At 40.7% G+C, this 14747-nt stretch overlaps 1 protein-coding gene across 1 annotated transcript; it reads right to left on the bottom strand.

Moving 5' to 3' along the window:
• Positions 1 to 878: 878 nt before the first annotated feature.
• Positions 879 to 8916, bottom strand: desma (desmin a). Its single transcript, XM_044216981.1, has 10 exons — positions 8225 to 8916; positions 5624 to 5684; positions 5324 to 5419; positions 4250 to 4411; positions 4000 to 4125; positions 3708 to 3818; positions 3231 to 3340; positions 3045 to 3097; positions 2339 to 2430; positions 879 to 1684 (listed from the first exon to the last, which is right to left on the bottom strand). The coding sequence occupies exons 1-10, from the start codon at positions 8803 to 8805 to the stop codon at positions 1643 to 1645; spliced, it is 1434 nt and encodes a 477-aa protein (XP_044072916.1). The 5' UTR covers positions 8806 to 8916; the 3' UTR covers positions 879 to 1642.
• Between the last annotated feature and the right edge of the window lie 5831 nt (positions 8917 to 14747).

Here is a 14747-nt window from a genome sequence, read left to right as displayed (position 1 = left end):
TAGAGGAGAGGTCACAGAGGTAAGCTGCAACTTCATTCGAAGGAAACGGAGCAGAGGAACATGCTGCCATTTATATTGACCTATACTGATTTGGAAGCTGTTGCTGTTGACAGCAGTTGCCAAGAAACAGTGATGGAGACAGAAAGTTCTGACCAACATTGCTCCACTAATTCCTGGAAAAGCAGTGAAATCTCACACTTTCTTTCTTTCTGTTAATTATCCTGCCTAATTATCTCTCGCTAAATCTTCCCCTTTCATTCTCTCTGTGTTTGTGAATAACTTTTTTATTACATTTGTATCCACTAGTTTTCTTGTTTCGTCTCTGTGCCACCCTCCTTGCCCTGCTCTTTTTCTTGCATGCTCATTTATTGCCTCCTTTCACTGTATCTTTCTTTTGTCTCTCCTCCTCCACCCCCACTTTTTATCTCTGCTGACATTTTCAGTCCAGTGACTTCGGACACAAGCTGCACAGGCTATATAATTCTTGTTGCTGTGCTAATCAGCTTTATGCTGGAAACAAAGCACGACTGAGGTCAGCTCATTAACAAGACATTGTTCACTTTCCTTGCACCAAGACCAGCCCTGTTACTGATCATTTCAACTCCTATTTTCTTTATAAAAGTGAATTAAATGTTAACAGAAGACGGTTACGCTTGGCTGGGAAAGCTAGTATCATTTTAGAAAGCTAACACAGCCCACATCAGATGATGAATGAAGTGGGTGGAAACAATTCATAAAGGGGCCAATGCAAAGGTGTGTACGCTTTCTGAGGAATGCTAATGACGAGAGTTTAAAAAGGAGACTGTGTTACACAATACATGTGCTACGTAAGGTTTTCTTTTATTAAAAAACCTTAAGAACATGGCTCTCAAGTGACAAACGATGATAACAAATGTCTTTATTTGAGATTTTTGGCACAGTGAAGAAGCATAACAAGGTCACCCATATGCATACAATCAAATACCCAGCACATGCTATTGAACTCAAACTTCAAACAAAGCTGAGTTCCTTTTTCATTAGATGTTTGTGCCATTTCTGCCATTTCTCAAGACCAACATCTCACATCCCTCAAATCAGTTACATAAATAAAAGCCCTCCTTAATCAAGTCATATACTTATACATTTGCACAAAAAGACTTGGAATATGTGCAGTGAAAATTACCGTTACAATATTACTTTTGACCATGGTGTTTCAGGCCCATTGATCTTTCTTGCACCTTACAAACGTCCCTGTGGATACTTGGCCAATACAGCTACACAAAGCCTTTTTGTTCATTTGAAACTCTACTCTTGCCATTGAATTCTTTTTGCAGACAATATACGACAAATTCAGGTGTTTTTGAGAGAAGGAAAGTAACATGAATAAAGCATAATTCCTGGAATGACCTTTATTTAAAACCAGGCTCCATGCAAGCCTCCATACTGCATCAATCCTGTTCATGATGTATACAGTACATTGTCTAAATATGCACATTGGTTGCACTCATATAATTTGTTTTTCCATGTACATCAGCTGAAATGTTCAGCATTCTGGTTCTAATAGGCTCAGTTATAAATTCTCATAGTAGTGGTAGGAAAATGTAAATTTTTTGTACTTTATTAATTTATTATATATAGTGTTTCTAATGTTGCCTCTTCCGGTTTACATGATGTCTTGCTGGTGCTGTGTGGACTCGCTGACAACCTGAGGAGAAGAGAAGAGCGACTGTAAATTGTAATGAAGGAAGAAAAAACATATTCATTATCTACGTTGAGGACTGCAGACTGCCGCAGATAATACGTGAGAGTATTTTCCATCAGAAGGGAAGCAGGTATTGTTTGGAGTGAAGTGGGGTGCGGGGGGGGGGTACTTCCAGGGAAGCTGTTTGTTAATGGAAGCCAGTGTGGAGTGGTGCAGTTTACTTGTACTAGTAAGTGTCTATATATACGCAAACTACAAGATTTCACGAGACTGGAAATGTTTTTGCAGCTAAGATTTTGATATATAGATTGCTTTATTCTCTCTGTAGCCTATTTTGGACATGGGAATACAAAGGTGGAGAATAAATCAAACCTAAAAGGGGAAATGTCTCTTTAAATCTGGTAGTTTGCTTCAGTTGGTAGTGACCAGATGATAAAGGGTAGGTGGAATATTGGAACCAGACTTACAGACTGGGCACTAGTGCCCTGGGTCATAGAATACTTCATCTGGATAAGAATATAACAAATCAAAGTGATTCTTTAATGTTATCTCTTAATAGCTAAAATAACTAGGTACAACAATTATATTACAGTATACAAGGCTATGTGTGTGTGTGTGTGTGTGTGTGTGTGTGTGTGTGTGTGTGTGTGCTCAAACCTCTCCATCACGGGTCTCGATGGTCTTGATGAGAACAGTCTTCTTGGAGTGAACCTCTGAGGAGCGCTGATGCTGGGACTCAGGACTGGTCTCTGTAAGAATACATTCATACAGCTCTTACACTATTTCAGAAACTTGTACAATAAGCTTTGCTACAGTTACACACATTAGTTCAGTATTGCTCTTAGAGGGTTAACTGGCTTTGAACATCATGATGACATGCCTTGCACATGAAGGGGACAGCCATGAAACAGTCTGTGGAGCTAGGATGACTGCGGCTTAAAAGTGTAATATTCAGACTCATATTCAAAATCAATGGCACTAATCATGGCTGTACCTAACACATCGTCCTTAATTACTGCTCATTGTTTTCATTTAAGCAGCCGGAAAGTGGATGTATTGGCGGAGATTAATTGCACGTTTGGACTGCTAATACATCAAGTGAATAGGCTAAGATGCGTGATTATTGATGTGTGGCTTGGTGATGATTGCACATAAATCAAAGCGCCATGAAGGTTTTTGAAATGTCATACATCGCCACACAGTGGTCAGAATGTGTCACTGCAGGTGCAATGCCCTCAAAATAGCACGTACCATAAACAGTCACAAGCTATAATTAGTCTTTTTTATCCTCTCATTGGCTCATCTGGAATGTAAAATGGATTTTGTGGATATTTCTGTGTGAAGGGAAGAATGTTTCTCCTACCTCTGAATCCAATGGAGGAATAAGCAGACTGGACAGGCACAGTGGTAGTGATCCTGCAAAAAGGGGAAACAGAGAATTCAGCATTACAAGCCGAGGTGATGAGGAGGAAATACTAAAATACAAATTGCACAGCTCAATGAAAAAAGTCAAGTTATGATAGCCTTGGGACAGAACACACACACACACCTGCTCTCCTCTCCTTCCAGCAGCTTGCGGTATGTGGCGATTTCAATATCAAGGGCCATCTTCACATTGAGGAGGTCCTGGTATTCTCTCAGGTGACGAGCCATGTCATCCTTTAAATCAATACATAAAAAGATTAATTCTCTGCTCAAATAAATAAATACAAAACACAACATCAGCTGGTAAAACTGCAATAAGGGGACCAAAGATTATGTGAAGAAAACCTGTTATAATCATATTTATAATAGCTGTAAAATCACAAACGCAGACAGTGTTCCCATTGGAGGTTTCAGTGGCACTCAAGTTTGCCATCAATTCATTTTTTGAATCAGTGATATAGTGGCTAAATCTATGAGCTCTAGTCAATGATTATCACCCGAGTGAAAAATATCCTGAATTCTGCATCAGTTTGATGCTACTATCTATAATCTAGTGGAGTCATGGACTGCAGAGTCAGTGTAAAATCACTAAGATAATTACCTTCATCTTAGCAATGTCTTCCTCCAGCCGTGTGATAGTATCCTGGTAACCAGAAGCCTCACGGGTCATGCGATCCTCCATGTCTCTCATCTGGCGCAGCAGAGACTCGTTCTACAGGGGGAGCAGAGACATGAGGTTAGAAATGGAACAGAGTGGTCTAAAACAGAATGAAAGTGATAGAACGATAGAAAAAGTATGCTTATAAAGAAAGAAAGAAAAGGCAACCATAGTGTAATCTGCAGAGAGGAATTGGAATAAACTGAGAGGTGCTGCAGTCAATAGGCCTACTCACAGTGCCCTTGAGTGAGTCGATCTCACAGGTGTAGGACTGGATCTGGTGCCTGTACTCCATGGTCTCCTGCTTGGCCTGACGCAGTGTATCATTGTTCTTATTCACAGCCTGGTTCAGATCAGACACCTGAGGAGAGAGGGGATGAGGTTTTAGCAGTGCAACAGCTGAAGAAGATTATCTGTGTGTGATGTATGTATGAGTGTGCGTGTGTGTGTGTGTGTGTGTGTGTGTGTGTGTGCTCCCACCTTACCTTAGACTTGTACCAGTCTTCAGCCTCTGCGATGTTCTTGGCGGCGATGCCCTCATACTGCATGCGGATATCCCTCAGAGCAGCAGTCAGATCAGGTTTAGACATGTCCATCTGGATCTGCACCTGAGTGTCCTGCATCTGGCTCTGCAGCTCACGGATCTCCTGCAAGGTGACAGGAGAATAAACACTTTAAACAAAAAAATTATTAATCTAATTTATGACAAGAAGGTTATGAAGAAGGGAATAATTATTTTTGTGGGAAACAGATAAAGAAACAGAGAGCAAAGTTCTCATCCAAGCCTTGTCTGACATTGGAGCTCTTGAAAGGGAAGGGATGAATCATGAGTCAATAAAATCAGAGTAGGGCATCCAACATCAATGACATTTACAAATCAATAATGAAGAAATATTAGAAACCAGCACAAGGCTGGTTTAACACTGTGAAACTAGAAGATTTGAATTAGTAAGCTTTGCTCCCACTCAGCTGTCTTCTGGTCTAACCAAAAGATATAAATAGCTTTACATCTGTTCCCATGCACACACTCTTTCTCTCTTACTGGACAAAAGTGTAACAATTTGGGCATTTCGGTCTTATGCAAAGTAAATGCAATAAGTGCAATAGACACATTCAGCCACAGACATCAAAGGACATACCGAGCTACAGACTCAGACATGTCATTGTTGTGGTCCCTTCCTGTCATTTTGTCTTCTCCGCCTCAACTTTGACCTCTCAGAAATGCTGAACTGATGATTGGTTGAAGAGAGCATGTCAGCTGTTGTGCATGTCTGTACGCATGTGTGTGTGTGGGGGGAGTACTGTGCAATACTGTGTAAATGTGCATAATAAACATGTTTTAAGATCAAAGGGTGTGTTTAAGTGTTAAATATTTGACCCCTTGAAGAGCTGCATGCCTACAGAGGCTCAGATATATTTAATATCACAGTCTAACTTCACACAGTGTTGTTATATGATACAGTACACACCACCCTAACTGACACACATAGTACGAAGACGTCCTGTAGGTGTGGTGGCCTGGTTGCAGGCAGACAGAGTTTATAGACAGATCAACAAACCTCTTCATGGATCTTCTTGAGGAAGGCAATCTCCTCTTGCAGACTCTCAATGCGTCTCTCCAGGTCCAGCCTGGCCAGAGTGGCATTGTCAACATCCTGGATACAAACACAGAAACAGAAAAAAATATAGTGACAGCCAGCAAAAAGGTAAAAAGGTGCAGGGAGAACAAGAAATTGAGAGGAAGAAAGTGATTGATAAGAGAGACGAGAGGGGAAATTGTGCTAGGATAGAATGTTTCATTTTTTAAGATAAAATGATAGAGATATAAAGGTGTGATTGTGTGGAAATAGAAGACGTACAGCTCTGAAAGCAGAAAGGTTGTTCTCAGCCTCTTCCTTCTGTTGAATCTCCTCCTGCAGTCTGGAGAGAGCAGACAAATAGGGAAAGAGCAAGTGAAGACAAACACAACAACTGTGTTTGAGAGCATGGCTTCTTCCCCAGGGATCAATTACTAGACAGATAAACTAGTAACCACCTCTCATTCCTTTGACCTTCTGCTCTCTGTTCTTTTGGGCTGTAGATTTACAAGAATAGAACTGACAAGACAATGACACATCATAGTCTAACTTTTATTTGTATCCATGTCTACACACACACACACACACACACACACACACACACACACACACACACACACACACACACACACACTTGTGCACTTGCTCTTTGAGTCCTAAAGCTGTGGTGCAGCTGCTGTCACACTGTCAGAGTCAGAAGGGTAACAGTGAGAAAGGGGCAGAGGTCTGCCCTTGGCTGGTGCTGTTTCCAGAATTAGCATTTCACTATGCACCCTGAACAACTGGAAAATGTAGAAAGAATGCACGCATGTAATGTATGCATATACTGTATATTGTCCTCACTGGTTGGTAATTTCTGTTATTCTAAGGTTTTTAAATGTTAATTTAAACAGCTTTGCTGGTTTGAATGATACGATATTAAGGGAAATGCTCCATGAAAAGCAAACTTTTAATAGGTGAGTCAAGCTACATGGTGATCAATTTCACATCCTGCGTGGTAAATTTTATTCATTTTTTTCATACTAAGTGGCACAGCTGAATGGCACTTAGTACTTGTGGACTGCACCTACTGTACATGAGCTTATACTTAACCTGCTCCATAGTGCCTCTGCAGAACACCTTCTAATCTGTGCTGTTCCCATTAACATTCCTGTAGTATTTGTGACTATTTTTCACGTTCTGCTTTTTGCAGGTACAGCAAACTGCCTAGTGGGAAAAGTAAGATAAGTAAGTTGTTTTTACAGTGTATAATTTAGTTGCTGATGCTATCCTTAAATTCTGCCGACATTCTATAGGTGTGTGTATGTGTGTGTGTGTGTGTGTGTGTGTGTGTGTGTGTGTGTGTGTGTGTGTGTGTGTGTGTGTGTGTGTGTGTGTGTGTGTGTGTGTGTGTGTGTCTGCGTGCACGCATTGTAACTTCTGGCAGGCAGGGGGTCTCTGTGTGCATTTTGATCTCAGTGAGAGCAGCAGGTGCTTTGGCAAGCTTCACTCAATGCTGCAGGCAACAATTTAAAAAGGGCTTGTGAAAAGAAAGTGAAGAGCGAATGTTTGTGTGTGTGCTGTGTGTGTGAATTGGAAATTCTGTGTGTGTGTGTGTGAGAGAGAGAGAGAGAGAGAGTATGTTTCTATATACACTTAAATTTAAGTGATGTTGCTAGCTGTTGCAGTGACAGAAATTCTAAATTCAAAGAGCTGACCTAGTAGCTACAAATAGTCTATCCAGAGATACACCCACATCACAGCTCTCTCTCTCTCTCTCTCTCTCTCTCTCTCTCTCTCAATGTGTATTTGGAGGTCTTTTGGATTTTGGAAAATGTTTGTACTTTTTTTCTTAGTTTCACTCTCACTATAAATTCATAAACATAACAGGCTGTGTGTGTTCATCTGTTCATTTTTGTCTGTGTACTTATGTTTCTGTCTGCCGTACCACTCTGTCTGGCTGAAACTTTATCTGTCTTCCTCAACTTTATTCCTATGAGCCTGCAAGTCTCTCTTTCTCTCTCTCGCACTCTCTCTCTTTTCATTTTCCTCTGTTATGTCTCTTGTGAATAAATTATAAAATACCTTTGTAAAAAGCTGGTGGACCATAACACTCATTGAAGTGTAGCTATCCTCAAATCTCTCCTTTGTTAGTTTGTTGTTTCCCTTTTCTCCAAGAGAAGAGACACCCTCTGGAAAGTGAGTTGTCTTTGATGCTGCATCCTGGGCGTTTACTTCTTTAATTATATTAACTAGGAAAATTAGCACTTTCCCCCTCCTCCCATTTCTCCCCATTTTCTCTTCCTGTAACATCCAGCAATGTGTCACCCTGTTTTTCTGATGTAGACAAAAAAATCTGAAGGTTCATTAGATGATTAACAACAACAAATGCACAGTATTTCTCTTACACAGATTTTTTTGTTTGGTTTTAGTTTTGTTTGAAGGCGTTTCTCTAATGTTAGATTTTTATTGTGAAATACTAGAGAGTTTTATGAGAAGGTTAACTACCCTCTGGTTAAACTGCTCACAACTCATAGACATATTAAACCTGTGACGAGGATTCGCGAGTAGAAATTGCTTTGCTTTAAAGGGTCACAAGCCAAAAAGGTTGGGAACCCCTGATGTAGACAGTTGTACTACCCAATAATATAAGTGCGATGTGACAGAAACCCTGTCTAAACTATTCAGTTGGTGTTTATCTTTCTGGAACAGTTAACATCGACCTCTTGCTTACTCCTGCCAAAGTCAATCTGTGTTCTGGGGAACCTACTATTAAAACAGTAAGCCACATCTGCGTCATGTGTTCTTCATTCCACCCTTTTTCATCATTCATCCACTCTCCTTAACAGTGCATCCATTTGTACAGATCAATCCATCCACTCATCCAACCATCCTCTAACCTACCTGAGCTTAATTTTCTGCAGGTCATCAGCCAGGTTGTCTCTCTCCACCTCCACTCGGGCACGCTGGTTGGAGAGGGCCTCTATTTGCCTCCTCAGCTCCCTCATTTCCTCCTCATACATCTCAGCCACGCGCCCCGGTCCCTCGCGGCCCCTCAGCTTTTCAATCTCCACCGTCAGTGCTGCATTCTGCTGCTCCAGGAAACGCACCTTCTCGATGTAGCTGGCAAAGCGGTCGTTGAGGTGCTGAAGCTCGGCCTTCTCATTGGTCCTTGTGTTGAGGAAGTCCTGGTTCGTGGCATCAGCCAGGTTGAAGTCAAGTTTCTCGCCGGCATAGGTGCGCATGGCTGTAGAGGAGCCATACCCTGCTCCCCCAGCACCAGAGGACACCCGGTAGCTGGAAAAGGAGGGAAGACCGGTGCTCTTGACCTCATAGACTCGGGAAGACATGTGGCTTGCAGCGGTGCTGCGGCCACCTCCTCCAGAGGAGAAGAGGGAGGACATTGGGGATGACCCAATGCCAGAGCCAAAGGTGCGACGGTATGAGGAGGCACTCTGGGCTGAGGAGGAGTAGGACTTGCTCATGGCTGGTTGACTGTTTGGTTGTCTTGTGGATTTGATGGAGCCGCTTGAAGTGCTGAGACCCAACTGTCCCACTGGGCAACTGGAAGAGAAACGACGTGAAGAAATGCCAGGCACTGAGCACAGCTATTTGTAGATTTACCACACCCACTCCTACCCCAACCCCTCCTCTCCGTCCTCCCTCTGTCTCCATTCACCCCCTTTACACTCCCACTACCTCCTACTCCACCCCTCCACTGTACCTCAACCCCATTTTCCTTTATTGATCACTTTAATTCAGCATTTAAAATCCAAGACCCAATGTGAAGAAAATTCACAATGGACCCATTTTGGAAGATTTCCCCATGGGTTAAGATTGGTAAAACACAACGGAAATGCCAGTTGAATGTTAGTAGAGAAAGTTATTCCGTTCCTATCCCAGGTTACTTTCATCTAATCATCTTAAAACTGGAAATTTTTTATAGAAAATCAGATATGCAATCCTTGGATGACTTTTAGTAATGTAAATTCTTCTTTTTGGTCGTTCATTTTGCCTCTGAAATCTGTAGCATAAGTTAACTAAACCTATATTTGTTGACTTTGCAAATTAAATTTGAACTCAACTGTATCAATAACATTTGTATAAATGATTGTCTTTTAAAGAAAAGGGCATGATCTGACTCCTATTGGTTTTCAGGAAAAGTATTACTTAGATGACATTATTATAAATCAGTTTATTGCAGTATCTTGATATGTCATCCATTATTCTCTGGGCCTTTCCGCTATAACTCCTCCCCCTCTTCAGCCACTCATCTTTTCTCTTCTCATTCCTCTATCGATGTCGCGCCTGTTGCCAGCCCTCGATTCAGCTGTTGAAGGGTCCGGTTTCAACTGCTCCAAAGGGCGGTGGTCTGTGTGTGCGTTCTTGGATGAATGCATGATTGAGTGTGTGAGTAAGTGAGTCAGTCACTCTCTGCATTTGTGTGCAGGAACTCTAACGTGGGAAGTTGTTATAGAGAAAGTACAGGTTTGTTTCGTAAACACTATAAGTGTCCACTGGGGATGTGCAGTCTATATGTCACTAGACCAAAATAGATCACATCCCATTTTAAGTCTGTTTTAAAATAGCGTCACATGTTTGAAATAGCCAAGGCATACTTACTTAATTCAGTTTATGCAAGTTTAGTGGTGCTAAATAAACTGGATCATAGAAGCACACACTGTTGAGGTATACAGCCTCAATCGACGCGTGACGCATGTTAATGATGACTGACACTTTTTCAAAACCTTAAAGTGTATTAATTTAATCCCTTCAATCACATAAAACTGAACCTGATGCTGCACAATATGATTGATCTTATATAATGTTTGAGTTGCTACCCTGCCAGTAACTATAGAGTTACAACAAAGTTATATATTTACCCTTGGTTACATGAGGAGTACAGTTTGACTGAGCTGCTGCCGGGAAGGTCATTCAGTCTCAAACGGCTCTCTACTGGACACACACACCATGAGTGGGTGTACAGATCTGTGGCAAATATTCAGTCTCCACAAAGTTAGCAATCAATTTTTTTGGTTAAGGTTAGAATTATAACCAGATTAAGGCTGAATTAATGTCATATTATCACCTTATGAAGTTGTTATGGCTAGCATGTTGGAACTGCCTAATTACACATCTAGCAGACACGCAGCATTAGCATTGTGTTTTGTCTAATATTTTATCTATTCTAGTCTATTTTGGTCTCTTAACTTGCTAAATATTTGACGTGATTCAGTAGTTAATGCTTACTTCATCTGTCTGCCATTTGGTGCTGGCAGCTAGCATACAGTGGGTTGCAGCATGTTTGGTGAAAATGGCTGCCTGCTGCTGGAAACGGGGTTGAGCAGCTCAGACTCAACCTTTATAGGAAATGTGTGGGCCATAACACCAAAACGTTTAGCTAAAATAGGCTAAAAGGCTCCATGGAGTTGCAGAGGTGGGTGACAATTCTCAGAGGGTTCATCACTACATGAAACCCTTTCACATTAAATATTGGTTAGATTTAAGGTTAGGCAAAGGGTTCAGGTTAAGCAGGTAAGGTTAAGGTAAGTTTCCAAGAAATTAATGTAAGTAAGTACAAGGTCCACAGCAGTATGGTACTACACATTGTGTGTGTGAGTGTGTGTGTGTGTGTGTGTGTGTGTGTGTGTGTGTGTGTGTGTACGTATACTTCATGCATAGTGAGGACCAGAACAAGTTTTTAACGAACAGAATGAGGACATTTTTGGAAAGTGAGGACATTTTGGCAGGTCCTCACAACTTCAAATGGCTGTTTGAAGGTTAAGACTTGGTTTTAAGGGTTAGAGTAAAACTAGGTTTAGGCATTTAGTTGTGATGGTTAAAGTTAGGGTAAGTCTCACACTATCCAAACAACAGGTCTATGACCTATGAGGGGGTGCCACCCAAATCACATCAACGCTTTCAGCAGAATCTGCCGTCACTTGCAATTTGACTGTGTGACCCGAGAATGACTCAGTAGTTTGGTGCCACTGAATCATTCAAATGTAATGGGAAATTCAAGTGTTCCAGTAAAGGAGCTTTAAATAATGAACCAACACACATTACATATCAAAATGTGCAGCTACACTGGTTGCCACAGCAAGTCACTTACAGTTTAAGAGAAGCTTCTCTCTCTGTCATGCATGCACACCCAAAAACACACACACATCCCAGCCACACAAGCTTTTATAAGGTGCGTTCAGACTGAACGCAGAAAGGGAATTCAGAAAGGGGAGGCAATGCAAGGCATGAAATGATGCAAGGTCGCTCTAGGTGGTGCAAATTGCGGCAAAGACACATCTGTTGGAGCTGAACATGTTTTGCAGTAACTTGAGCATTTGTGTTTATCCTGAAGATATAGAAATGAATTTACAGAGACAACAGGAGTGTATGAGTGCCCATGTGTTCTGTGAGGGTGTAGAGTTTGGGGAGGGGTGTGGTGTTCGTGTGTGGTCGTGGGTGTATTTGCGTTTCACAGAGCAGTGTGTGTGTGTGTGTGTGTGTGTCAGCTGCTAGTGCTGTCAGCTCTATTTTTAGCTTTCCCGTTTGAACTCTGTTGTCCAGCCACTTTCCCAAAGGATCAGGGACTGAAGACAGAGCCGTCAATAAGAATAAGAATAATGATGCTGCTTTTACTGACATGACCTAGGATAAATATAACTGCTGTCAATCAAACTCTGATATCAAATATCAAATGCAAATAAGCTTTGACTTACACTGGCGTACAAGCACACCTGCAAAGTCTTATTGAGGGAATTTTAGAATAAGATTTCTTTCTCTTGGAAGTTGCTTTCTTTGCCCTGTCGTGCACTACATAAAACAATCTACAGGTGTGCCAGAGAGATAAGAGAAGCCTTTGTTGAACCCACTGTCTCAGAGTTTCACTGGCAAGTATTACTTCCACAGTCCTGGTGTGTTCAGTTTTGTTTCACATCTCAAAAAGTTGTCTCTTCAGTAAATATTCTCTTTTAAACTTGTTTGGGGTATACTCGATTTACCTTGGAAGATAAAACTACAAAAAATATTAAATTATATACAGTGGTATTTAGGTATATATAAACTTATATATGCATTTAAATCAATGATATTATCAATTAAAATAAATACATGTATTAAACTGTATTGCAATTACTTTTATAGCCAGGTTTGATCTGTTGTGTGGTGTCTTGCCTGGAGTTTGCAAATGACTCCTGGCCTCTTCACTTTGTCAATATGAACTGCATTTCCGTTTTGAGGTAAAATGTGAGCTTATTTGTCAGATGAAGCATTCATTTTAACCTTGATTGTAGAACTTGGTGAAGTTTTTGACTGTAACACATTCAGGGCCCTGTTATAGGTTATAGGCCCAGTAAAAAACAGAATATGAATTTCCAATTTTCACTTTCTTTAAATTCTTGCTGACTATCTTAATTCTTTCACAATAAGAGCTGACAAAGATCCTGAAGAATTAATTTGAATGTACTTCTAAAGACAGCCACCTGTTAAGAAAAAGGGGTGCTCAACATTTTTTCTCTTTCATCTCAAAAGAAAACAAAACAGGTGCTCCCCACCTACTTACGTCACTTTCCTTCTCTATTATAAGCCAGTGCTGCCCCTTAAATTACTTTCAGAATTCTTTGCAATGAAATGTAAACAGATATAATGATAATGGCTGCTGTCACTGGTGCAGTATAATATGGAGTTCACACCCCTAATAAAAAAAAGCTCAACTTTTGTTTTGCCTCACATACATCTTTTGAAGTAAACCTTACTAACTTTATGCTACTAACCCAAAAGAGGTTTTGATGTATAACTGATGTACACTCCTCATCATCAGATAGTCTTTCCGTCCTTTGTGGCTCTTGGAATCCAGGACTTGCCAGGACCCCTTCCAGAACCATGACTTTGCTTGTTCGCCAAAGACCCATGTGGTCTCTGAGTAAGATCCCTGAATAGACTTGGGCAGAAAAACTTCAACACACAACATATTCTGATGTTGACAATGACTTCACTTCTACAGGTTTCAGGTATGAGTTTCAGAGTCACATGTTAAACTGTTGCTCCAGACAATTTGCCATCCCACTGCACTCATATACCAGAAATAACATGGGGGCTTTTCACTGCCACAGATGATGTGAAATGACCTGATATGAGCATGATGTGATTTGACTGTGTTATTTGCCTATATGACGGGAGCAGTCATCCTGGAGTTTCCCAGTTGAAGACCACATCATCAGCACTGGACAGAAAATGAGCACAACAACCTCAGACATAGGAGCAATACCTGACCTGTAGCCTAGAAAAAAACGCTCTTAAATTAGCATCCAGATACCAGCACGGCTGAGAAAATAGTTATCACAGACACACGCACCAACAGTACATAGCAACCAAACCTTACTCTGCCATGGCTTTATTCTATTTTGGGAATAAGAATCTATATTGTAACATAAAAATATCAGCAGTAATTTTCCCAACTTTGCATTATTAAAAGCTAATTAACCAAAGGATGTTATACACTATAGATCTCTATGTGATTGCTTTGCCTGGATTCTTAAAAATATGACAGAATGAACGAGTCAGAGAACATTTTCAATGTTAAATCAAATTAATTTGATTTTAAAGCCCATTTAAAGTCCACTCTTCCCTCTCCTTTTCACAATGAGATATCATCACTGCCATACATCATGACTGGATTTGCATTTGTTAGTATATTTCTTGTACTAAAATGACATCTATTGTGACATAATTGTGAAAGAAAAGTTATCTATCCATCATCCTTAGGTTACTCATTCACCACGTCCCGGGGTGGGGTATTGGGGGCAGCTCTGACCTGTGGAATGCTGGGGCAGTCAGGAGCCAAGCAGTGTGGATGACATGAAGAGAAAATAGCATGATGGGAAATTGTTTGAGGATCCTTTTTTAACCACCGGACATGAGGAATTAAGATTTAAAAACAATCTGTGTTGTCATTAAACAGACAATGTGACAAAGACACCTTTATATGAATTCATGTTAAGGTGAATATACAGTAAGTAATACAGTAAGCAACTTGCTGTATATTAGATCTGGCAGCTGCAAATGTGATAATAGTGGCAATATAATGGCCATAGTAAGAGAAAGCAGAGTGAAAGATGGTGAAAATTGTATGATGTTTTAATATGACTTGAATAGTGTGTATAGGTGAGGGGTGTTCAGCTGGTTTCATCCTTCATAAAAACTGAATGCAAGTTGCCCGGCAACCAACCAAACATGCATACACACATGCCAATGAGTTGAGCTGTCATACAAGAGTGACACAAGGACGAAAGGATGAGAGTAAAGGAGAGAGGAAGAAAGGGAGATAGACATAGTCAGAGAGTGTGTGTGTGTGTGTGTGTGTGTGTGCTTGTGCAGTATTTGTGTTTGCACATTGCTGAAACCAGAACAACTTTATAGACATCTTTTACAA

This window comes from Siniperca chuatsi, linkage group LG12 (genome assembly GCF_020085105.1).
Source record: "Siniperca chuatsi isolate FFG_IHB_CAS linkage group LG12, ASM2008510v1, whole genome shotgun sequence".
Taxonomy (NCBI): domain Eukaryota; kingdom Metazoa; phylum Chordata; class Actinopteri; order Centrarchiformes; family Sinipercidae; genus Siniperca; species Siniperca chuatsi.
Note: the sequence above shows the minus strand (reverse complement) of the source record. Positions and strands in the feature narration are given on the sequence as shown.